At 41.3% G+C, this 27084-nt stretch overlaps 2 protein-coding genes across 2 annotated transcripts in view; one reads left to right on the plus strand and one right to left on the minus strand.

The window, feature by feature from the left end:
- The window catches only part of phlpp1 (PH domain and leucine rich repeat protein phosphatase 1), a 71967-nt gene extending 67212 nt beyond the window's left edge, over nucleotides 1-4755 (plus strand). The window contains exons 12-17 of the mRNA XM_041803070.1: nucleotides 594-756; nucleotides 873-1003; nucleotides 1295-1405; nucleotides 1857-2051; nucleotides 2172-2400; nucleotides 2502-4755. Coding sequence (XP_041659004.1) covers nucleotides 594-756; nucleotides 873-1003; nucleotides 1295-1405; nucleotides 1857-2051; nucleotides 2172-2400; nucleotides 2502-3827 — 2155 coding nt within the window. The 3' untranslated portion in view covers nucleotides 3828-4755. The remainder of the gene's footprint in view (nucleotides 1-593; nucleotides 757-872; nucleotides 1004-1294; nucleotides 1406-1856; nucleotides 2052-2171; nucleotides 2401-2501) is intronic.
- A 412-nt stretch (nucleotides 4756-5167) lies between these two features.
- On the minus strand, nucleotides 5168-17664 carry mep1bb (meprin A subunit beta b). Its single transcript, XM_041803071.1, has 14 exons — nucleotides 17545-17664; nucleotides 17415-17433; nucleotides 17284-17334; nucleotides 17139-17182; nucleotides 16957-17035; nucleotides 14040-14157; nucleotides 13726-13904; nucleotides 11499-11717; nucleotides 11150-11302; nucleotides 8419-8634; nucleotides 7861-8328; nucleotides 7597-7776; nucleotides 6397-6535; nucleotides 5168-5615 (listed from the first exon to the last, which is right to left on the minus strand). The coding sequence occupies exons 1-14, from the start codon at nucleotides 17617-17619 to the stop codon at nucleotides 5396-5398; spliced, it is 2160 nt and encodes a 719-aa protein (XP_041659005.1). The 5' UTR covers nucleotides 17620-17664; the 3' UTR covers nucleotides 5168-5395.
- Nucleotides 17665-27084: the final 9420 nt, after the last annotated feature.

The raw sequence follows: 27084 nt of genomic DNA on the forward strand, positions 1-27084 counted from the left end.
CATTAGTTGCTTTTTTTGACTCCACAAACAAAGGAATGCTGATGTATCTGAACTCAAAGCATTTGCATTGGAATTCCCCTTATAATAAACAAAATATGATGAATAAAAATATATATCAGAGTCTCATGTTATTGTTGTAAAAGGGTTTTGGTGGGCCCCTGAAGATTTCAGGTCTCAAATTGGTTGGTAAAGTTTGGGAAAGGCTGGTCTACACCTTACTCTCTTTCCTATTATTTCTGAAAACCCAATATTAATTAACTTTGAGCTCAACAATAAGCAAAATTTTAAAAAGTCACAGTGGGAAGGAGAAACTTCCTTACACAACAATACTACATTTTTGATTAAAAAAGTTTGATGTTGTACATTTTTGTTCACAAGTAATGATGACATTGTGCCTAGATTACCCTTTTTATTTTTCTTGGACTGCAAATTAAAAGCATAGAATGATATTTGCTTTAAAACTGGCACACTTTCATTTGTGTGGTTGATGTGTGGAATATTGCCAACTGTCCTTGATAAATTTACTTCCTTTTTGCCCGATCCATAAATCAATACACTCTAAAATAATCCTATTCTCTCACTTTATCCTGCAGTAAAATGGCCAAGCTGGAGGAGCTTGAGGAGGTGGACCTGAGCGGAAACATGCTGAAGACGGTGCCCACCACCATCATGAATTGCCGGCGAATGCACACACTTATCGCCCACTCCAACTCTATCGAGGTCTTTCCTGAGGTCATGCAGCTGATGGAGATGAAAGTAAGACAGTAGTAGCAGCAGATCTCGCTGCATTTCTATTTACAGTATAGGTATGATCCTGGGAACTGTACAGCACATGTTTGTTTGTACTCATATCTCTCCCTCTCTGCTCTCAGTGTGTAGATTTGAGCTGCAATGAGCTGAGTGAGATCACTCTACCAGAGAATCTGCCTCCTAAGCTTCAGGAGCTGGATCTGACCGGAAACCCTCGTCTCAACCTGGACCATAAGACCCTCGAACAACTAAAGTACATCAATATTAGTCTGTCATCTTATTTCTGTTGTAACAGTGTAATTCTGCTTTTATATCAAACTGTAACCTGCATTTTTAGGGTGAATTTTTTGCTCTCTTTCTTGCAACCAGTATTTTCCCTTTGCACTTCTTAAACTTTTATTGCTGTTGTACGTTATTTGCATTACACCACCCTTCAAAAAAGTACAAATAAAGCCCCAGAGTAGTATGCTGTCATTACAGTAGCTCTGCTCATGTATCATCTGTGTATACAGTGATTTTCATTTATTTCTCTCTTGTTTTTCAGTAATATCCGCTGTTTCCGCATTGATCCGCCTCCAACCTTCTCCAATGAGGCATCTGGTGGGCCTGCTGTGTGGAGTCATGGTTACACAGAGGCCTCGGGCGTCAAAAACAAGTGAGTTCAATTCAGTCAATGATGACAAAAAAAAGAAAAAAAACACACCCACCATCACACTGGTCCAATAAGGCCTCACTTAATTCAAACCTCTTGAGAATACACATTGTTATAGCCAGATGACTCAAATGAAGGAAATATTGAAGTGGTGCTTATTGAAAACATGAATCATGTGTACTCGCATGCCAAAACATCTCTGTTTGAGCTAAATTGCCAATTCAACACATAGATGTGCATACTAGAGAAGAAATTGCATGGTTTGATGTTAAATCAGCCAGCGTTCTCTGACGACGCTGTTTCCACTGTACTGTCAGATGAATCACAGAAGCTATTATCTCTATGGTGTGTGGAGTAGTATGATCAATATGAGAGCAGAGGAGTTATATGCCTTTAAAGCTTCACAGAGAGCTTGTTTTCTAACATGAATCCCCTCTTTCATTTGTCCTTGCAGACTGTGTGTCGCTGCACTCTCAGTAAATAGTTTCTGCGGTAATCGGGAGGCTCTGTACGGTGTGTTTGACGGGGATAGGAACGTGGAGGTGCCCTACCTGCTGCAGTGCACGATGAACGACGTGTTGGCTGAAGAGATTCACAAGACGAAGAGCGAAGAGGACTACATGACCAACACCTTCCTTGTCATGCAGAGGTACGAGACAGGCTCCTTATGAATCTCTTCTGTCAAAAATCTTATTTAAGTTTTTATCCGTAGCAAAATCTACTGAAACTTTTAGATAGTAACTCTGCTTTCTCTTCTTTTCTGTCACAGGAAACTGGGAACTGCAGGGCAGAAATTGGGTGGTTCAGCTGCTCTGTGTCACATTCGCCATGACCCCACAGACCCAGGCGGCTGCTTCATCCTGACAGCTGCTAATGTGGGCAAGTGCCAGGCCATCCTCTGCCGTGATGGGAAACCTTTGTCTCTGTCCTTGCTTCAAAATGTGGGGCTGGAGGAGGAATACCGCAGGATAAGGCAGCACAGGGCTATCATCACTGAGGTAATATCCATCCAGCCATCCATAAACCATCCAATATGTTACATAGTAATGGTTGTACATTTTGTTGGACATGTATTGATGCTGATTTATTGTTTTTACAGGAGAACAAGGTGAATGGAGTGACCGATTCAACACGAATCATGGGCTACTCCTTCCTCTACCCATCAGTCATCCCTTGTCCTCATGTGCAGACCGTCACTCTCACCCCCCAGGATGAGTTCTTTATTCTGGGTAGCAGGGGTCTTTGGGATGCTGTGTCTCCCACGGAGGCAGTGGAGGCTGTCAGAAATGTCCCTGATGGCCTGGCTGCTGCGAAGAAGCTGTGTACGCTGGCGCAGGGCTACGGCTGCACTGATAGCCTCAGTGCTGTTGTGGTCCAGCTCAGTGTGAGTGAAGACTGCTGCTCCTGCTGCTGTTCTGAGCCTCCTCAGCCACCCCCCAGCCCCGGCTTGGGCCCTTACCCCCCATCGTCCTCCGCTATTAAGGAGCGCCCCTCAGATGGCTCCCTGCCTGTGCCGCCGTCCTCCTGCAGTGAAATCAGCAGTGAGATCAGCACCAGTGAGATGAGCAGCGAGGTGGGCTCCACAGCCTCATCTGATGAGCCACCACAGAGCTCCTTGGTGCTGCTGCATGAGCAGCCCCACCATCCTCATCTCCACCTGCACCACCAGGCCCACTCAATGTCCCTACAGCACCAGCAGGCACACACAAACACCCAACCCTGCCAGTACCTGTACCCAGGTGCAGAGCTGCCTTCTGCCCGCAGCTGCTGTGCCCTCCATCCTGCCTGCTTGGCTGGCTCTTTTCAGAGGCAGCTCTCGAGCGCCACCTTCTCCAGCGCCCTTTCTGACAATGGGCTTGACAGCGAGGATGAGGAGCCCATTGCTGGTGTTTTTTCTAATGGCAGCCGTGTTGAAGTCGAGGCAGATGTCCACTGCCTCAAAGCGGATTCCTCTTCCTCTTCTTCATCGCCTCAGACGTCTTTACCTTCGTCCTCCAGCCAGGAGCGCAACCTGCTCACTCTCCCCCCGCCTCCTCCTCCACCGCCATGCACCCCTGAGCCCCTGGAGGACGGCGTGGACATGAGCCTGGGCGAAACTGAGAACGGGATAGAGAGAGATGAGTCGTGGCCAGGATCTGGCCCGGGAGCCGGGGAAGGAGGAAAGTTAACTGGCAAGAGGAGGATGAATGGATCTGTTGCACAGCAGGAGAAGAGTCACAACCTTATCGAGGTGGCAGCTGATGCTCCCTCTAAGAAGTCTGGGGGTTACTTCACAGCTCCAGCGCAGCCTGACCCAGATGACCAGTTCATCATCCCGCCTGAACTGGAGGAGGAGGTGAAGGAAATCATGAAGCAACATCAGCAGAAACAGCAGAAGCCACCTGGGAGCGATCAGCCCACGGACTACTACGACACCCCTCTCTGAACAACATCAACACAAACTACAGCCTCATCTCCTCCTGGCTGCAGCGTGCACAGGAGCCTAAACGACTCTACACACAGACGAATGAGTTTCCTCAGGAGGCTGTGAGACGCACATGAAGATCATACTTTTTTCTTACGAGCCTTCCTTCCTTTTCACAGCCTCATCTTTGAAAAACCATGCACTGTAACTAGCTCCACACATTTTTACTCAGAAACCCATAGAACGAAACAAGCAAATGAGCCCTTTAATGAAACTGAACCCTCTTGAATAGCCTGTGGACTCTGCTCCGCCGTGGCTGTGCCCTTCTCACAGACTGTGGACCATTTGTACGTAAGCAACACTAGTCTCTTTTCAATAGCATTAGCCCGCCACAACACTTGTTAATATGGATAACATTTCCATGGTTTGTTTGTTTGTTTTGTAAAAACTTACCATATCTTTTAATGTGAAAGCAGTGAAGTTGCTGAAAGAACTTTTTAAAAACAGAGACACATAATCTTTTTATTATCAGTGAACTATGTCGAATGGTACACCAGTAATACCACACTTAACTGTTGTAGATAGGGCACTTAAAATACTGTATTTCTTCAGTAAATCATGGCTCTTGGCCTGTAAAATGGCATAGAAATTTTTTGTAGAAATTTTGAATACTAACTCCTAGGAGTTGCATACTCTTTATGGTGACTCAGTCACTTTTACTAATCTTCTCTGAGAGAAATGGTGATTTTTTTCCCAATGATTGTAAATAAGAGAAATGTTGTATACTGATGCTTTTAAAGGAACTGCATACCTGTATGTCGGTGAAGGTTTCAGTGGTGGGGAAGATGTTTGGTTCACCAAGTTTGCTGTTATGGAGGTGTCAACCCCCCCCCCTTTACTTTTCAAAGTAGACCCACAAATACCACACAGAGAAATACACACACACACATACAAATGTAAATGTGCATTGCAGGTCAGAAAACCCGACATTCCATGCAAAATAAGTACACAAAGTTGCTATGGTTTGCTCCACTTTGTTTGATTGTGATGTCCTGTAGTCATCACTGTACCTAATGAACACTAACAGACAGATCTTTGCATGCACAAACACAAACAGACACGCAAAAAAACACATACATAGACACTTAATATTAGCCCCACCTCCCTCTTGCAGTAACTGTTATCACCGGCATGACTGTGTCAAGTTCAGTAATACAAACAAATATATCCACATGGAAAAGAGACAACACAGATGTTCCTGTCTTTGGTATAATAAATTTTAAATTTGTGAATATAAGTCCTGCTGTCTGGAATCTGATTTTACTTTAAATGTGTTGGGAAAACATTCATGGAAGGCTTGAGAATTTAAAAAGAATTTATTTACAATGATCTCCTTGGATATGTTTGTATGTAGAATGACCAGAAGGGGGCGATATCATCTAATATTACAATCTACAGTCAGTTTTAAAACTTTAGAGTTAAAAGCAAGACAACTTTTAGTGAAAAGCCTGCTCTATAAGAATTTTTAACATAAACATTGCAATGAAAAAATGTTTTCATGTTGTAATTGGAAATGTCAACGCTTCCTATTACAGCCTCTGACTTGTCATCTCGTTTTCCCTCATGTTGCTCTCTTTCCCTCTTTTCTTATACTTCTTCTTCACACAAATTACACTGACTGCTGTGATCACCAGCATCGCTCCGAGTACAGACAGAGAGGAGGCGAGAGCAAGGGTGGTTTTATCCTTGTTGGAGCCCTTGTGCTGACAGCTGTCCCCATAGTACCACCAGTCGTCTCCCACCGCACACCTGCAGAGGAGAAGCAGAAAATCAGACATGAAGGCATTTTTATAAAGGATGCATAGAAGGTGATGCAAATTTGGTGAGATTCAAACATGAGAAGGACTCAGCCTAATAGGACAAGATGAGATGAATAATGAATCACCACTGAACTAAAATATTAGCCTCTACGAAGCTGTGGATCAAAAGTTAACTTCTAAGGATCGAATATTTGATATACCTTCAGGCAAAAAACTTTTTAGCATTAAACCTTGAATTTTCCCAAAGGAGTAGTTTGACATTTTGGAATTGGGCTGACTTTTTTTTACTAAGAGTGGATGAAAACTCAGGAGAACCAGAAGGTGGTTAGTTTAACATAGCAGTAATAATGAAAAGTAACCAAACAACTTGGCTTGCATAGCAAGGTATCATTACACACACAGTACTTTAATTGTCTAACACATCATGTGCAGCACTAATGATATCAAACCTGTTTCAACTGTGAGCAGTAAGAAGTAAAGTTACTGTTCGTAATTGACTGTTTGTATTGGATAATGTTAGTGTGGCATATTTAATGATACAGATACAGGAGATAATCATCAGACATCCTTTTATATAACTCCAAAGGAAAGAGACTCCTTTCTGCCCATTATGATTGAGTGTGCATGTATTTTCTTATTTTATTGCAACACCAGATGACTCTGGAAAACCTGATTGCTTGATATTGATTTAAAAGGTCAAACATCAGATAAGTTTTAGGCTTAAAGACTCGAACATTGGCATGAAGTAAGTCCACTCAGAGGCCACATACCTGCAAGCTGGCTTCCCATCGTCCACCACACAGACCCCATCATTAAGACACTCCACACTCTGGCAGATGTCAGGGGTTGTCACTGATGGGGTTGGGGTTGTGGAAGGCACAGGCTGGCTCACTGTCAGATGAGACACATCTGTAAAGGGCAGCAAATGAGAAAGTGGTGAATTAAATCTAAGTGGAGCAGCATTGATGGAAATGTAATGAACAGGCAGTGCTTGAATGTAGGGTTTTTTTCTGAAAAGAGGCTGTAAGAATTAAGGATGTAATCATGAATTGCTGGCATGCACCAACCCAACTAAATGTATTCTGCTTTGTAGCATACAAATTAAGTTGTTACTCATAATATAGGTCAAGATGAATAGACTTTCCCCACATGATAGCATCAATGCTAATCTTTTAGGACAATATTTGTACCTTAGATTGTATACAATATATACATCTCCTTCCTACAAAGTTGAAGCTGAAATACTCCTGCAACAAGAGCCGAAATTTTGAGCGGGTGACTTGATACCTGCTGCACACATTTATTTAATGATAGAATCTAAAATATCCTGTTTATACAGGAATTTACATATGATTTGGGCTTTTGAATACCACGAGGTAATCCTCAAGGCTTTTTGTTTACGCACCTCAAAGAAACAGTTTGATCTGCTAAACTGTACCTCAGACTGCATACGGAGGTGATCTGGGATGCCTTCATGTGCATTGGGTTGGTTGTATGGACATAAGTACTGGCACAAATTATAGACCACCCATCTACTGACATGATGAGTAGTATTCTTTTAAGAGATCTGGACCTTTTGGCTCTGCTCAATAAGAAAAGTCTCTTAGATCCCAAATGACACTTCATTTGTTTCATTTTGCCATTTTGTATCTTTAAACCAGCTACAAAAACAGGAAAAATGGCAACCTCTCAAAGGAGGTTACTCTGATGAGCACTCAACAGTCACAATTCGTCTAACGACCACTCAGTAGTCACGGAGTTGGTCTGATGACCACTCAACAATCCTAGTTATTCTGATGAACACCCAGCTGGGTGTTAATTTTTGATCAGGTTAATTTCTTTATTTCATTTTATTTGAAAAGGGACCATGTACAGTATCAAACTTAAATGTTGCCATCTGATGTTTGATTGTTTTGTTCATCTTGATCTACAGTCTACACTGAGCTGATACTAAAATCTGCTTCTTTTACCCTCCATGGTGAGAAGAAAGATGGCGTCTCCTCCCTTTATGAAGTCTCTGCTTTTTGCTCTTAGGTGGGTGAGATACACTGGAGTTCCAGCACCTGGCCCTCGGAAATACTTGGACCCATCTGAATCTGTGACCTCTATGCCCACTTTGCGAGGGTCGTCCCAGAAGAACTGGTCAGAGTCTGATGAAAAGGATTTCATACATTGTGTTAATGTAAAATTGTGATTGAATATTTATTTTTTTTAGACATGGAAATTAGCTTCACCTGCGACCTTCATTGTGGGGTCAGTGGTGACACTGCGCTGGTTAGACATGCGCTTCTGAATATGTGGGTGCTGATCCATAAGCATCATGGTCATCTGCTTCCAGGGGCATGGCCATTTTTGCGCAGCATCCCCTTCCCGGGCCACCAAATGAGCATATGCAGACAGCTCGCCAGGGTATCCTTCCTTCCCGCTGGGGTACAGCTGCATCTGGAAGCTGTAACCCTCCTTCGAGGTGAACGGGGGGCTGAAGATAGAGGTGTTCTCTGGTGTGTTATCAATAACTTGACTGAAGTTTTTCACACGCCATACAAATTCAGGGCATGTAGTCTCGGAGAGGTTGATGTCATCCAGGGACAGCCCCCCTGTAGAAGTCCCAGTGGTCCCCTTTTTGCCCTGAAAGACAACACGGAACTTTTTTTGAACGTCTAAAGTCACATGGTGCAGCTGCCACAGCTCCTCTGGGGTGCCTGTTAAAACAAATGAGGAAGAACTTTATATTAAGCAGAAGATCAAATATGGACAGACTTTACAAGCAAAGTGAAAATAGAGTTAGTCACCATCTATGGTCTTTATAAAGCGCAGTTTTCCACTGGGGTTAGCACTGTCATACTCTCGAACATGAATGTTTAAAGTGTCACTGGGGCTGCCGCTGTTGTAATAGAAGAACTGCAGACACTGGTATACTCTTTTGGGGTAAAGGATCCGGCTCTCCAGCAGTGCTGTGTCTTCATTGTTGGCTGTGCCAGTGTTAAAGTGCATGAAGAACCCCGCATCTATAAAGATAAATCTCTCTTGGTTAGAAACATACATTTTGACTAAGTATTGTTTTGATGCAATATGCACAGAGTAAGAGTAATGCAAGCCAATTTATCAAAAACAACTGACTAAAAAATAGGTTCACTTGTGTTATCATTATCACAGTATGGTTGGAATTTGGGTCTGAAAGGGCTGAATTTATTGCACTAAACATCATGTGTACTTAACATGCTCTGACCTCGTTTCCATGCATTCCAGTGAAACTTAAAGTGTCCAACAGCCACCCTCAGTAACTGTTGCAAAAAAGTTCAAACTTGCATGTAGTTAAAGGAAGCCTTGATGGACTTTTTCATCTAAATTGTTTGTCACAATTCTGACCATTTTCACACATAAAAAAATAGTATTGTACACCAACAAATCATGATTTCAAGATTCAGTATTAATGGTAAATATGTATGCCCATGGAAAATCACTACATTCATTTGTATTATCTTCCTGTATATTGTCTCATTACAATATACAGTGCTTCACAAATTTATTAGACCACCTGTCATATTTGTCTCAGAGATCATCCAGCATCATCAAGTGCTTTAATGCGGGCTCTTTCATTTTCACTGAGCTCTCCATGTTTTACCATTTTGAACAGGAATGAGGAATTTCAAACTGAATTCACCCAAATTTGAGCCAGCTCACTGGGCTTCTCTAAGAAGTCATAAATGAATCAGGCATAACATTCAACCACTAAAACTCATTTTTCTCTTCAGGAATACAAGTAAATAACTATAATTTGACATATTCATCAAGAAATATTAATGTGCTTTACTATTTTTTCAGTTTTCTTGTAAATCAGTAAATTTGGAAATTCATGGATAACAATAATAATTATATTTTAGCATTAAAAATAACCTTTCCCGTAAAAAGCTTCTACATATTGGTGTATTAACCATTGCAGAAACGTGAAAATGATTTTGGTAATTACCAATGCTGTTAATTTAGGGCAGCTGTGGCATAAACCTTACCTTGGTTAGGGTTAGGGTGGTCTAGTAAATTTTTTAAGCACTGTATATCATAAAGAGAAAGATATAAGAATGCCAGTGTTTTCCAGTATCATTCAGCCCTAGTACAGTGAAACAGTAAAAATTTCTGGACTGGGTTGCACCAGCTGTCAAGAGATCCCCTTAACATGAAGATATAATGAAGCACATGGATGAAAAGAAACCACAGTTGTGGTTTTAACCTCATGATACATGAATTATTGAATAGCACAGCAAGAGTTTTTCATTGTATTTACTTCTCAGAACACGCAAAGTAATGATGATTTCTACATTTTAATATTCATTATTTTGAGGAAGTTACAAAAGCGTAAACTGGACTTGATGTCATCAAGTCATCTTGCATACCTCAGTCTTAACCTCCAAGTCACTGTATTTCCCTCATGATTACAAATTTGGTTTCATAATTTTGTGTCTAAATTCAGTAAAATGTCTTGTTCTTGCTGTCTTTCCTCCTAATTTTTGATCTGTGAACCAATTCAGTTCTAAATGCATGGATCTGCCTGTATTTGGGTGACAGCCCCAGGCTAGTAAAAGTGATCTGGCCTATATTTGAGGTGGGCTTGTATTTGAAGTTTTATAGTAAGCATTTTGGGACAGCATTGATTCAAATTCAGATTTTGATCACTTTCCATAAAATAACATTCATGTAACAGAACACTTCTTAAATTAGTTGATTTGTATAAAAAGGAAAACTACATCAAATCACCAGTCTTAGTATTAATATGAACTGTAATTGAAACACTGATGCATGATGCCAAATTTATTAGACAGGTGATCAGGGATCGTTTTCTCTCAAATTAAAAACAAAATTTTGGATTTGTACCAATAAAGATGCTTCTTAGTTGTTACTTAATATGACAAAAATTATAACTGGTAATGGTCTTTCAGAATAGCAGGGCTTAAAAGATATTCTTTTGAAGCTAAGCATTTGTCACCTTCCATCATTCATCTAAAATTGGAGGACATTTATCATGGCTGACCAGTTGGTGGCACTGTATGGGATGACTTAAAGTAGCTAATCCTCCATCTAAACCCACACATTTAGAAGAAAATAATTTTCAAAGTGTTGTCTGCTGTACTGACCAGTAGGCTACGCACAAAAGGATGAAAAGGCTGTAAGTTTCTATGAAGCTTCTTTGTCATCTAAATGGTTTTCTTCTATGATTAGGATATAATTAATGGATTCTCTGTATGTGCTTACTGGACAACATTTTCTAACTGAGATGTGAGGATGGGATATTAAGGAGAGATATTTTCCTACCAGAAAGACTGAGTTTAAAGCAGTCACCTGATGTGGGGAAACTAACATTTTGTAGTTGCTTTGGTTGCATCAAGTTCAGCGATCAAAGTTTGCAATAAAATGCATGTAAGTGTTGCTTTCAGACAGACTCGAAATACTTGCAAACTTATCCTTAACTGAAGCTTTTTGTGTCTCCAACTTGTGTCAAGTGTCTTTCTGCTACATCCTCCTCCTTACCGTTGCATTTGCCCAAGTTGGAGTAGTCGGTGTCGGGCCCTCCTGCGGCTTTATCGACCCTGAGCCAGTCGGCCTGGTCCCCCTCTCCCTGGATCATGCCACAGATGTTCTCACGTTCAAAGTCACATGAATCCAGGAAGGTGGATCCCTGGGCTAAAGACACAAACACAAATGTAGAACTTTGCACTGCTATAAACTGAGCTTGTTCCCATGTAAGCAGAGTTCACGAGATAAAGCCTCTCACTGACAGCAGATATCAGTAACATCATAACATTGGTGCTGATCACTGACACAGCATTTCTTGCTCAGATAAAGACAAACAGCCTGGGCATGACTTGTTGTCTCTTACTGCAGTTATATAGGCGGTGCAGTTTGAGCAGGTCACTATCACTGAACTCCATTCGTTGGCCGATGACATCACTGAAGGCAGGGATCTTGGTGACGATGGTCGGCTCGGTGCCATTACGGAAGGCGTTTTTACTGTAGTGCATCATGGAGCCATAGTCGTAAGGCACACCCAAAGAGCTGGAAGTGGTGTCGTTATAGGTGTTAAAGTTGTGCTCTTTTCCTAAAAAATAAACACAAATAAATGAGTTATAACAATAAAATGGGTATCACTATGTTTCCCTTAATGCTCTGAATTTACAGTTTATTTCAAAGAGGTTGTTAGCATAACTTGCATACGCTGCCAATCTACTGTTTTCTTTAATCCAATATCTAAACACCATTTTGTTTACTCCTTTTTCCCATTATAGAGTGATTTTCAGTCGTTTTCTGTTGCAACAGCACTCAACGATACAGATAAAGGCCTAACAACATCAGTGCAGGCAATCGGACAAGCAGCTAAGACGGTTAGCTGCAAAGACGGATAGAAGCCAAAGAACCACAACCATTGAAAGGTACGGTAATACAAACAGATTTTGTGCAAATTTGACTCTGCTAACATCTACAGCCTGTTGTTTGCAAATGGTTTACATGTGCATCATTCACCTAACAGCAGCAGAACTAGCTTGGTGTTTGACTTGCAACCTACTGTTTTGCAAAGCTCTCATTAATCGTAAATCCTTTCCTATATCTACTCCTGTGTCTCGCTCCAGCTTCTGATCAGCACCACAGTCAAGCAGCTAAAGCAAAACATTTATCCATGTTGATCCAAGAGTTTGCCTTAAACCACCTCAGCCTGTTTTAAAATAAACTTCCAAACATCTGAAATTGTATCATTACCCTGCACGTTGATGAAAGTTAAACACATAGCCATGAAGAAAAGACAAAATGCGTCATATTCTGTATGCCCTCGCATCATGGATGACAGCATCTGTTTCATTTACATGAAGACTTCATCATTCATCATTAAGGGCATGGCTGCCCTTAATTAACTACTTTCCATTGCATGGAGGTTGCTTGCATCAGGGGTCCTGATATAACAAAGGCCCAGGTGTCTGCTGTTGATCTCCTCTTTGGCTCAAATTATCAAATAGTATCAAGACAGGCTCACTGGTTTCTTTTTATCTGAGGGCTGGTGTGTAAAGTAGTGCCTGAAGAACTGTAGCTTGCTGCCAAAGTTGCATAGTTCTGAAAGCAGGCTACCAGAGTGCAGTGTGGTAATGGGACTGATGAGACTGTTATTGTAATATTAAGGCTTATGCTCTGCATTTGAAATGCATAGAAATGCATGCATAGCTTTCTGTCTGTTCTCTGCCTTCATTTTGTCTGTACTTCTGTACCCTCTCAAATCATTCATACAGTATCATGAATGTTTGTAAATGGAGACTGTATTGATAGGTGTAACATTTTATGAACCCATGGCAATGGGTCAGACTGAAAAAAAACCTTAAATTAATAATAAAAACATGACAGCTTTAAAACACTTGCTGCAGGAACAAAAAACTGTTGAACCACAACCACAAATTATCATGGGAGAATGGAGAAAATACAATGACTGCTGCACAACTGCTTAAGGCTTCCACACCAAAGGAACTAAACATAAACATAACTTCTACCATTTGATTTATTGCACCAGATTACGCTTACAGATATGTGATCTCTGCAGTTTTTTTTTTTTTTTTTTTGACAAATTAAAGTTGTGCAAAATAACCATTTAGTTAAACTACAACATGAGGAACACCACCAGGGTTGCGCCCAAAATTCACACAAGATTGTAAGTTTATGTTAGTAGATTTTACTTTATGAATTATATGAAACCCAGTGGTCAGTGCAACTAAGATACAAAGTCTGATATTGAATTTGCTTATTCTGTTTTCTGCTTATCTCCCTTTAGATTACATGCAGGAAAACAGCACACGCACATGTTTATCACATAAGCAATAAACCAGCTGAAGGGCCCTCCTTCATGCCACACACAACAAATCTCTTTGCATAATTAGAATTTGAAATTGTGTCAAATCTTGTTTAAATGTAAATATAAACCATTTACATGCCTCTCAGTCAAAGTCATAGATGCACACATGCAAACGGAAGTCATGAAATAAGCCTGTCATTAAGTGATGGATCATATGTGGAGGCATGACTGAGGGGTGTTTCAATCAATACAAATCTAGAAGTAAGTAGTTCAGTACCCTCTGAGATACGATCCCACATGATTTTGACGTAATCATCACGGTCCGATCTGGACTGCTCATGCCAGAAACCCAAAGCGTGAAGGAACTCGTGTTCAATTGTGGCGATGCGGTCACAGTTTGTCCCTATTGATAATCTCTGCTTGCCCACTTTGCGGTTTCCCACAGAAGAGAAACAGCTTTTGGAAGAAGAAAAGAAAAGAAAAATAAAAGTATTTTAAGACATGGTTCCTTAAATGCGTTGTTTGTTAGAAAGTAAAACTTATCCTCCTCTGTTTAGACCATGAAAATGTTCATGTGTATTTTTGTCTTACCCACTTCCTTTGAAGATGGATATGTAGTTTTCTTCTCCACTCCAAGGTTTAAAGTCGATGCAGCTCTTGAGCCGGTATTGCTCAAAGGCCTTCAGTATTACACCTTTTGCATTGATCTCTGCAAGAGAAAAAAGATGTAAATTCAGTTCACTCAAAGTTCAAGTAATATGTATTCATCATTCTTTTTCAAGTTTAACATAGAAGACAGAGAAGGCTCGTAACGCCCTCTTCTGAATTATTGAAACATGTTGAGGATCAAGATACTCCCTTAAGGTTCGCATGTGTGGATAACAGCAGTGCTTATAAATGGCTGATAATGAAATGTGAAGAAATATAACTGGCTGTATGTGAAATGGCAAATGGCTCTGTATATTTTATACATACTCCTTGAGTTTCGGTACAAATGCAGTTATGATACCTTATGGTGACAACTGAAGTGGATGTACATAAAAATGCTACGTCTGCTGCTCAGTATTTTAGATGTGCCAGGAATAATCGATTCACGTCAGAATAGCATAGAGCTTGGCAACTGACGTTACTGTGCAGTGCATTATGGGGTTTGTTTGGGTTGGAACTATTCTTTCTACAGTCTATGGTTAGAACCTGTCAAACCGCCCAAGCCATCAGTTGTACCTGACTATCTGAAAAACAGGAAGGCTACTTCTAGTGTTATTCCGGTGTTTCTAAAATGCACAAAAATAGTTTAAAAGATAGTGGTAAATACAAAGAAAAGGCCCTAGCTGACGCAAAGAGACGCTATATTGAACAGATTAAAATTACTGGAAACACCAAAAGAAGACTGTCTTCCTGACTCTGACGTCTTGCCCCCCTCTTATTTTTCCTGACATTTTAGCTACCTCTTATGTAGTGTAAAGTGCTTAAACTGCTGCCCTGTCATTTTTTTTTAAATCTCTGGAAGCCCATGTAGGCCTACAGTTTTTCAATGGCTGGGTACATGACCTGGAAGTTGATAAAAGGCTGACTTGTAAAAATAAATAAATAAATAAATATGGTGGTTCGAACATGAAGGTAAGCAAATAATATTAATTTTTCTTCAAGCTAACTTAAGCACTCGTAACTGTTGATTTACATTTGTGAATGAAGTGAACATACTCTGTGTAGTTACTATATTTTAATTTCTGATTTCTACAGTGCTTAACAAATTTATTAGACCACCTTAACCCTAACCAAGGTAAGGTTTATGCCACAGCTACCCTAACTTAACTGCATTGGTAATTAACAAAATCATTTTTATGTTTCTGCAATGGTTAATACACCAATATGTAGAAGCTCTTTAACCCAAATGATATTTTTAATGCTAAAATATAATTATTATTGTTATCCATGAATTTCCAAATTTACTGATTTACAGAAAAACTGATAAAATAGTACAGCACATTAATATTTCTTGATTAATATGTCAAATTATAGTTATTTACTTGCATTCCTGAAGAGAAAAATGAGTTTTAGTGGTTGAATGTTATGCCTGATTCATTTCTGACTTCTCAGAGAAGCCCAGTGAGCCGGCTCAAATTTGGGTGAATTCAGTTTGAAATTCCTCATTCCTGTTCAAAATGGTAAAACATGGGGAGCTCACTGAAAATGAAAGAGTCCACATTAAAGCACTTGATGATGCTGGATGGTCTCTGAGACAAATATGACAGGTGGTCTAATAAATTTGTTAAGCACTGTATGTCAACATTAACTTTTACTATTGTGAATTAATCCAAAATCTACAAGAATCAATGTTTTAAATGTACTTTATACATCCTGAATGCATCTGGTTCTTGGGGGGGGGGGATTGTGGACAGGCCAGAGGCATATATTTCTGTTAGAAAAGCCTGAAAAAGTGTATTTTGCATAATATGTGACCTTTAAATTATTACTCCTGCACTCCTGCTGCATCGTTTACAGTGAAGGCTTTGGATTAATGATCGTTTTTTGCCACTGATAAATGTGTGAAAAATACCTTACCTGCTTAAGCTTACACATTTTATTAGAGGCACCTGGCTGCAGACATCAGACATCCATGTACTCATGCACACTCAGACATCCCAGATTTTTTATTTATTTTGTATTCCATAATGTAAGGTCCCACTTAACACGTCAGAGTCATGATGTACAAGAGATGATCCAGGAGCTGTTCAATTTCTCATTCAAAGGCACAGGCGATCTTATGGGCATTGTGCTCCACCTATGTCAGTTGCCTGCTTGAGGTGTCTTTTCATTGAAGTCTTTGTAAAGTGATTGTTAAAAAAAAAAAAAATTAGGTTTGTTGTATGACAGGCCACTGTAAATTGAATCCCAAGGCCAAATTTCAGTCATGAAAAACATCTCTAAGTTTATAAAAGAAGGCTTCAAAATCATTAAAAATGAGTTCATAAAATTTGCTCTAGGATGGTATGGGCGTGTCGGTTGAATGAGCTGAAGCCACACCCACTCACAAGAAATATAATCTTCTCCAATTTTAAAAATGGCTTCTTATTAGGGCATGGCTGTCTGGCTCTGTGCCAGAGCAGAGACAGAAGTTGGGGATTAAATTTACTGTTTTCTGGCACAAATCTCTCTGTTAATGATTTTTTAATGACTCGTAGACCACCGTGGCTAAAAAATTTGGGAAATTTACCTCACAATGAAAAAAACAGAGCATGTAACAAGCTGTTAAGTTTCAATGAAAGCAGTGACATCAGTGAACAACAGACTGTACTGAGATGAACTGTCTTGTGATTTTATATCGTAGTGTTACCCACAATTTCCACATACAGCAGCTGTGCCGCGATCCTCTGTCAACTCAAACTGCAGAGCAAATTGCTCTCTCTCTTGTTAATCAGAGATGTTAAACACTTTACTAGAAAAGTAACTAAAAAACTGTAATGACCAGGTGAGCACTTTATCATATTCCAACAGACACTCTTACCTAAGTCATCTTCCATGTAGTAAGGTATGGTCTTTGGCCACCTGTACTCATCCCCGATGATTGAGTTGCGGGTTTGCCTCTGTGAGAGGAAGCAGAGGTAATCAACACAGAGGTTTAGCTTTATTCCACAAGCTTCACCTGTACCTGTGAAAATTAGCTTAATCATAGTAAGATCAACATACCTCATCAAGCACAATATCTCCCTCTACAAGATTGAGCCCTGCCTCTGTGAAGCACAAAGAAAATGGGTTTTTCAGTTGTTACTTAACAGTTTAATTTGGTCAATGAGGAGGGGAAGTTTCTTGTGCTCCCCCTTCTCTTGAATACCTTCATTGATGTCAAAAATGTCAAGGTCCCGTCCTCCGTCCACGTCATAGTCTGTAAGGAAAAGAGACTTAAATTAGCAATAGAAAGGAAGTGTAGTCAGCTTAAAAAAATTAATGAATAAAAATACAAACCTTGTAATTTTTGAGTGGGCTGAACAAAGAGAAATAAAATGAAAGTATTATGGAATTGCAAGGGTATCAAAAATGACCAAAATCCTGATTAAAAATGACATAAATTTGTTAGAATAATCCAGTTTCTCACCAAACACAGGGTAAAACCACATAAAAGGGTAATAATGTGAAGAACAAGTACAGCCAAAGGAATTCCTCCTGCCATGTCCCAAAATGTCCCTCAACACATGCAGATGAAAGCTACAGAGACACTCAGAAAGTAGAAATAAGAGAGGGGCTAACAGAGAATAAATAAGATACACGTGATCCCAGGTTGTCAATTGATAGAGCTGTAAAGGGTCAAAGTTACACAACAACTTGAGTCCTCGGTATCTGCCAACAGATGTTTACACATTTGCAGATATGCTGCAGTGACACAGCAGGTGGGAGCAGTAAACCTGAATGCATAAAACACAAACACTATCACATGCAGAGGCAGCAGTATTTGTTTGGTCAATTACAGACATATCTATTGAGATCTAAAATGATAACACCCTAGGTTTGTTTTTCAACCTTCTCTTACAGTTTACACTCATTTTTTGCACAAAAGAAACAAAATGTGTCCCACTGATATGCTTGGTCAGATGCATGTTCTTAAGAAACATGCAGGCAGTTTACAGCTCATTACAAGATCACTTTATTCTTACCAGAGGTAAACATTACCATGGGTGTCAAAGGTGGAGGATAATAGGGCTGAACAATACTAGAAAGAATTACATTACACTTTATTTTCTTTCTGTAATGTACAAACCTCCGTTCCAAAATAGTTGGGACATTGTACAAAATGTGAATAAAAACCGTATCCAGTAATTTGCTAATCCTTTTCAACTTATATTTAACTGGAAACAGCACAAATAAAATATATTAAATGTGACATGACATGTTTCAAAAAAAACTGGGACAGCAGCCCATTTTGAATTACCTTTTCTTCTAGCTTAGCTATTGTATTCAAAGTGGAATTCATATCCTTTGTTCCTCAACAGTGCAGGGTTTCCATTGTTGTATTTTGTGCTCTATAATGTGCCATACATTTTCAGAGGTAAACAGGTCCGGACTGCTTCTAGACCAGTCTAGTGCCCTTGATCTTTCAGAATATGCTTTGGCATTTTCCTGCTGAATAAGGAGGGGGGTCTGGCTGCAGACTGTTTTAATTAATTAATTTATTTGATTTATATATTTCATTCAATAAAACAAAAAACAATTCATATCCAACATAAAAATCTTCTACTTTGAATGAAAAGCAGCAGAATGAAGAATAGTCCTATAATATCTGCCCCGTTTTCACAAAACATTGATCAACAAATCATAACATGCATAGTAAGAAATCAAAATAAAACAGACAAGCTGCAGGCCAAAACAGCGGCTTATATCCTGGCACTAGTTAATAAGTAAGAATACCAATCAGAAAATCAATATTATGGCACCATGGCCCCGAACACAACTTAACTTTTTTCTTCATACTTTCTAATCATACTAGCTTTAATGTTTCTTTTAAACAGAATTATTGACTTAGACTCTTTAGTTTCTCTGTTGAGATTATTCCATAAACTGATTCCTTCACAGAAACACAACGTTCCATCAGTTTGGAACGATCTGTGAAATTGGCCGCGAGGAATGTAGGGTCTGTAGCCAGACCCGTCTCGATCTCAGATGTCCCCTCTTTAACCACTATGTAATTTGCTAGTACAAGTAGGGCTGGGTATTGCCACTGACTGCCTGAATCGATTCAATTCTGATTCTTAAGGCCCAGATTCGATTCAATTCTCGATTCGATTCAATATCAATTCATGTAGGGATATTTCAGTAAAAAAATCTGTCTGTGAAGTGTATAATATAGACAGACACCTATGCAAGTAACAGACTGAACCCACTTATAAAAAAAAACATGCATCATGTTATCTATCATATTATGTACATTGTATGTTTTTGTGAATGTTATATTATGCTAACTTTATAGAAAATCTACTTGAGATGCAAGTTTATTACTGATATCTTTCTAAATGACAGAGCGTTCTTTTCCCTACTGTAAACCACGTGGCTGTGCGTAATTTGCATGGCTGTAAAACTGAAGAACAGGGGGTCTTAAATTAAAGCACACTGTATGTTGCGATGGGGGTTTCACAAAACACTCATGTTTTGCTCTAACCTGGCACGCCAGATGGTTGTGTTTCACACAGCCATCTGAAAAACCACTCAAGACAGTTTTTGGGAAAGGGCAGAGCCTTTGAAAAACAACTCGGAGTGTGATTGGATGAACACTCTGTCTGTCACATCTTTACAGTCCAATCAGAACAACAAACACGTGACGTAACCGCTACCAAAGGAGTAAACTCCATAGAGAGCTGCATAACGCGAACCATGGTGACTGTTGACATGTCAGTACATTATTTTTGTCGTTTTTGAAAAGAAAACAACTCAGTGCTGTTCTTTGTTCTTCTTTTACAGAGAAATGTCGTCAAGTTCTGATAAAACCGGCGCTTTAGCAGCAGCCTCTCGTTGCTGCTTGCCTACGTCACAACTTCGCCGCGCCCAAAAATATTTCCCTTTGACACTGATTGGTCCTGTCACCGTACGGTTCAGACGGGAGCTTTACAAGACAGATTTGCCAGTGAGAAACACGGAAACAGGCGTGTCAATCTGCTTTGCAAGGTTAAGGTTTGCTCCTCTTGAACGTAGCATCCCAGACGATCACTGTTGTGTGTGTGAGTCTGCCCGGTCTGTAGCAGCAGCAGCTTAAGTTCTCTACACTGAGTCACCTGCAGAGCTGGGCTGCTCACACAGCACCAACAGAGGTTTACGTTTGAGGGAGAGATATCTAGCTTGTATTGTTAACATGCCCAGATATCCAAAATTAGATGACTGGGCATAAGATTTAAACCTTGAATCAGTCTAAATGCTTTTATTCTACAATAGCTATATAATTAACATTACCACATAGGCAGATACAGCTGCGCTACAAGGTGAGCTTTGGCAAATATAGCTGAAGCTAACGCATCTTTGTTAGCTTTTTAGCCAACGTTAGCTATGTATCTAAAACTAAAGCTAGCACAGCTATAAAGCAAGGCTGTCAAAATTGACACGTTATTGCAGATTAATCCATCACCATGATTAATCTGATTAAAAATTTTAAAGCAGTTAAAGGGATACTTCAACATTTTGGCAAATTCACCCATTGCCATAATTCCTATAGTCTTAGTAATAGGTCCGTTTCCTTTAGTTGTCGGTGCAAGCTGTTTCTAGATCTGGGGGGACCGATATACCAGCTGCACCGCAAACGTTATGTTAGCAGATGGAATTTTTGCTTTCCCTCATCAAACTCATCAAATACACAATCCAACAACTCCAAAACGCTCTCGTGGACAAGTTGTGACCTGTACATTCGCCATGCTATGAAATAATCAAGGAACATTACGAGACGGAGATGTTTTAAAGTTAAATTCAAAGCCAGTACTACACTCCAGAAATGGCTGCTGCACTGTGTCACTCCGCCCAGTGGTTTACTCAAGAAATAGTTCCACGTATTTGCTTCATGTGTCATAATGTTACATAATTATACGTTTTTATTTCATAGTGTGGTGAATGTGCAGGTCACAACTTGTCCACGAGAGCGTTTTGGAGTTATTGGGTTGTGTATTTGATGAGTTTGATGAGGGAAAGCAAAAATTCCATCTGCTAACATAGTATTTGTGATACAGCTGGTTTAACGGTCCCCCCAGATCTAGAAACAGCTTGCACCGACAACTAAGGGCGCACTCACGCTAGGCTATCCGTACTGTTCCGTATTCTAACCGTGCCGAAGCCCATTTGACCCCCTCACGCATCCAGGCCTGGGCACGGATATGTCACTCGCATGCAAGCATGGACCGTTGATGACTCAATATGCATAAGTGTTGTTTTTTAGGCTGTAAAATAGTTACAGATTTATACGATATCTGATCTGACATCTGAATTATTTACTGACCTGGAAGCTACATTAACTACACAGAGACAGTGAGGAGAGAGAGAGAAAAAGCGGTTCATAGCGGAGAGTTTACCTTTATGCGCCAGGAACTGTACATTTTCTCAGCGTAATCCTGGCTGCCTGATGCACCAAACAAGCTCTCATGTGTCCAGAGCAGGATTAAATTTTCAGCTAAAAGTTGTTTTTACCGTGACAAGAGCAATTTTAACCATCTGGTGAGAGCTGAAGGCGAAAACGCTTCAGGATTAATGAACGATGGCTTAGAGGTAAGTTATTTCAGTGGATGATAGTTTGGCATTATAATTTTTTAATAAGAGAGGTTACATCAGCCATGTGAGTAACCCCGGCACACACTTGTCCGCGTATTTGGCACTGCTTTACGCACGGAAGATGAAAGGTGTTATGCTGTGAGCTGCTGTTTGTGACTAAAACAAGGGAAGAAGCTTTATTTTACAAACCAAAAATCCTCTCACAGTTGTTAAAGCCTAACTTTGCCAGAAACTGGTCAGAAATGTGGACTGGACTGGGTCTTTGCTGTCTCTATCATGCAGCTGCTGCCTGGTGGGCTCTCTGAGGCAGGTCCTCTTGTTGTTACTTCATGTTATGTCACATTCCCGCGCTTGTGCTCCTTCATTTGCATCCGTACCGTGCTTAGGCCCACCTTGTCCATCCGTGCCGGGGCCGCGAAGTGTGCCGCACCGCAGCACGGAACGATTCCACTCACACTGGCCAAACGTACCAGACTTTAGGCTAAAACAGGCCTAGGCACGGTACGGATGGCCTAGTGTGAGCGCATCCTCAAAGAAGCAAACCTATTACTAAGACTATAGGAATTATGGCAATGGGCGAATTTGCCAAAATATTGAAGTATCCCTTTAACCCATCTACAGCGCAGAATGACTCAAAATCCCTGAAACATCTCTGGCAACGCATTTCAGGCAGTTTGTCCAAGTAAGGTCAGTGTCGAGCATGTGCAAATGGGCCGTTGATCTGGTAGTAACCAACCAACTCAATATGGAAGACGCTTAACAGCACATTGGCCCTCTCAATGGGACATTGGAGTACAAAAAAAAAACAACACGGAACAGTCGACTGACATAAAGTAGCCTACTATGCACATTCTGCAGGAAGGTGTTTTCTTTTCACCAGAACACTTACAGCTTAAAATACCACATTAACGTGAAGCATACGTTCGTCTGGGATTCTGCTAGCACTTTGGCTAATGCTTCGCCAAACTTGCGGAACATCGGGGTTTCAGTAGGTCTCTCGGACAAACTGACTGACACAATTTCCAAGTGGATTGCAACGAACTGCAGACCCATTAATAACATGTCTGGCCCGGCTACATTTCTTGTTTTAAAAATTTGGCCCAGTCGACTATGTAATTGAATAGACATGGCATAAATATTCCCTTCTTTCTTGAGTCTGTTTGCATATGCAAAATGAAATGCGATTAATATAGATTAAAAATGAATGATATTTAATCATGATTAATTGAAATCAATCCACAGCAACCCTGTGATTAATCTGATTAAAAATTTTAATCGTTTGACAGCACTACCATAATTGATCTGACCGGCTTCTCTCTGGTCCGAGCGGACTGGGGAGACAGAGCGGTCAGAAGAGGGAGGTGGTCTTGCCGTCTTTGTTAACAGTGGTGTAACTCCGGACATATTAATGTGAAGGACTGTATCTGCACTGGAGCGTGGACGTGGAGCTTCTGGCGGTGGGATTATGACCCTATTATCTACCCCGCTGTCGTCGTCTACATCCCACCTTCAGCAGCTGCAGCCAGCGCGAGTGATGTCATCCATGCAGCGATTGCTGGGCTGCAAACTCAACATCCCAGCGCCCTCATCCTGATCAGCAGGGACTTACATCATGTCTCTCTCTCTCTCTCCTGTCCTGACAAACTTACACAATATGTGGACTGTGCAACAAGAGAGAACAGGACCCTGGACCTCCTGTATGCCAACATGAAGGGAGCACACAGGTCCTCTCTTCTCCCTCCTCTGAGGAAACAGACCACAACCTGGTTCATCCTGAGACCACCTTAAGGCCAGTGGTGAAACAGCAGAGGGCCAGCACAAGGTCTGTGAAGGTTTGGTCAGCCCTGCAGAAGTGCTTCAATGTCACCAGCTGGGAGCTTTTTCAGGAGGACTTCGATGAGGACATTGAAGGTCTCTCTTGTTGCATTACTGACTACATCCACTTCTGTGAGGACAACATTGTCCCAACTAAAAAGGTTCACTACTTCTCCAACAACAAACCCTGGAGTACTAAGGACATTAAATGCCTTCTTAACCGGAAGAAGAGGGCCTTCATGGCTAAGGACCATGAGGAGCTCAGGGCTGTACAGAAGGAGCTGAAGAGGAAACAGAGAGAGGCCAAGAACACCCACAGGGAGAAGACTGAGGCCAAGATGGGGCAGAGCAGCACTAAGGAGGTGTGAATGGGATGAAGCAGATGACAGGCTGCAGCAGGCCTGCACCCAGAGTTAAAGGAGGCCCAGACTTTGCTGCTGAGCTGAACCTATTTTTCAATAGGTTTGACACAACCCCCACTCCTGTGAGCTCAGACAGCGGGTCGGTGTCTCCACCCACCACCTCAGCCCCCATTCACACCTCTGCAGAAGTTTCTGCTCCCCTCCCCACCACAGACTTGTCTTCATCTCCTGCTCTCAGTTCAGCCCCCCCTCACCCCGCAGCCCTCACCTACATGACAATGGACAGCTTCCTGCAGCCCCTCCCCCCACCCTGTCTCACTCTGACCTCCAGCCAGGTACAGAAGGAGCTCTCCAAACTCTGTACCAACAAAGCCAGTGGGCCAGACAACATCAGCCCCAGGGTCCTCAGGGTGTGTGCTGGGCAGCTTGCTGGAGTCTTTCAGCACCTTTCCAACCTCTCCCTGAGGTTGATGAAGGTGCCTGACCTGTGGAAGACCTCCTGCATTGTCCCAGTACCAAAGAGAGGACGTCCCAGCTCTCTCAATGACTACAGGCCTGTGGCTCTCACGTCACGTGTCATGAAGACCTTTGAGAGGCTGGTTCTTCAGCACCTGAGGACCCTGCTCACTGCTTTCCAGGATCCTCTGCAGTTTGCATATCAGCAGCACATCTGTGTGGAGGATGCCATCATCTTCCTCACCCACAAGGCCCTGTCACACCTGGAGAGGCAGGGGAGCACTGTGAGAGTCATGTTCTTTGACTTCTCCAGTGCTTTCAACACCATCCAGCCCTGTCTCCTGAGGGACAAGCTGCTGGATATGCAGCTACACCCCAACATCACTGCCTGGATCCTGGACTACCTCACAGTTAGTCAGAGTGGACAGCTGTGTCTCTGAGGTGGTGAGGAGCAACACCGGAGCACCCCAGGGAACTCTGCTGGCACCATTCCTCTTCACCCTCTTTACACTGGACTTCCAGTTCAACTCTTGATCATGCCACCTCCAGAAGTTTTCCGATGACTCCTCCATAGTTGGATGTATCAGCGACGATGACGAGGAGGAGTACAGAGGACTGATAGAGAACTTCGTCACGTGGTGTGACAGTAACCATCTGAAGCTTAGTATCAGCAAAACCAAGGAGGTGGTAGTGGACTACAGGAGGAACAGGAGCCCCCCTGTCCCTGTCATCATCTCGGGGGAGGGAGTGGAGTTGTACAAGTACCTTTGGGTCTACATAAACAATAAACTGGACTGGACTCACAACACTGACGTCCTCTACAGGAAAGGACAGAGCAGGATGTTCTTCCTGAGGAGACTCAGGTCGTTCAGTGTTTGCAGCAGGCTCCTGAAGATCTTCTACCAGTCTGTGGTGGCCAGTGCACTCTTCTTTGCTGTGGTGTGCTGGTGGGGTGGCAGCAAGACTGGTGAGATCAACAGGCTCAACAAACTGGTGAGAAAGTCTCGCTCTGTGGTGAGCCTAGAAGTGGACTGTCTGGAGACAGTGGCTGAGAGGAGGGTGAAGGACAAAATCACCTCCATCTTGAATAACCCCTCTCACCCTCTCCACAACGAGCTGTGGCAGATGGGCAGCTCATTCAGCCATCGCCTCATCCCACCCAGGTGTAAAACTGAGCGCTTCAGATGCTCCTTTGTTCCCACTGCCATCAGACTGTTCAACAGCAGTGGGAGTCACAGTCTGTCATATCTGTCATAACTTAAACTATCAGTCTCAGCTGGATGTACTATGCTGTAATATTACAATTACTGTCATTTCAATCAGGAGAGACAAAAGAAGCGTGATCATTCGTTTGTTTTACAAATAAAATTTTTTTATAATATTTTATGATGAATCAAATGTCTTTGGCGTAACACTCCATTGTGAACCCTGTCAGTTCAGAAAAAGGGGTACCGGCCGTCAGCTCAGACAGGAAACCCCCGGAGTCTTGACACTGGTGGTGGGAGAGGGATCCGAAACTTCTGAGCTGAACTGACTTGAAGTTGAGAGTATTCTGAATACATTATACTGTACTATTTTATAATATATTATTTATTTGCACCTTAACTTTATATTGATATTCACTTACAATACCAACTGCACTGTTATCTGTTTATCTTGTATTACTTATAATCTTGTCCAATACTGCACATGTAACAGACCATTCTACTTGACCTCTTTGCACTACCTCATGTTCATGGCATAACACTTCTCTGTAAATAACTTGCTGCCAACAAGTGTACCATTTCACCTTCACTTACACAAACACGTCACTTTGTTTACTATCCCTGAAAAGGAATGTGAATTGTATATACATACTGTCCCTTAATTAATTAAATTTTTATTTAAGTCTTATTTAGTTATTTCTTCAATTCTATTGTATTTTTTACTACCGGCTGTGTTGCTACAATGCCAGCATTTCCCCTCTGGGGGATCAATAAAGTCTTATCTTATCTTATCTTATCTTATCTTATCTTATCTTATCTTATCTTATCTTATCTTATCTTATCTTATTAAACATTTTGTAATCAGGTTTTGCTGGTAAGTTTTTTGTCTTTTAACTCTTGGTATCTTAACCCTTATTGTAACCCTTACCCAAAACCTAACCAGAAGCTTTATGCAATTTTATTTTGAAAGTTTTAGTGTGTATTCCCAGCCTGTCAGAGGCAGTGTCTCACAGTTGTGGTCTGCAAAAGGGGGCGTTTGATACTGTCTTGGAAATAACAGGAAGATCCCTAAAAAATGTCGTCTTGATTGCTCCAAAACCCAAATGTACCTTTCAGTATTAATGATGCTTTCACAGATGGGCAAGTTACCAACACATACTAATACACTACTAATACACCACCACATCATGATAGTGCTGAATTTTAAACCTTGCAGAGACCTTGGGACTCAACGCCCATTATTATCAAAAACAATATCAGACCACAGTGCACTTTTTCCACTTTAGGTCAGCCCATCTTAGATGAGTTTGGGCCAAGAAAAATCAGCAGTGCTTCTGGATATTGTTGATATTTGGCTTGTGGAGTCTTAACTTGCATTTGTAAAGGCAGCAGTGGATTGTGTAAACTGATGGTAGCTTTGGGAGGTGTTCCTGAGCCCACACTGTTACATTTAAATCACAATTGCAGACTCATTTACTTTCCATGCCTGTAGATGGTGCACTTCTTCATAAATACACCCACAAGTCTGATGCAATCCTTTTTTGCTATATTTCCTCCAGCCAC

Source organism: Cheilinus undulatus, linkage group 13 (genome assembly GCF_018320785.1).
Source record: "Cheilinus undulatus linkage group 13, ASM1832078v1, whole genome shotgun sequence".
In the NCBI taxonomy this organism is placed as follows: domain Eukaryota; kingdom Metazoa; phylum Chordata; class Actinopteri; order Labriformes; family Labridae; genus Cheilinus; species Cheilinus undulatus.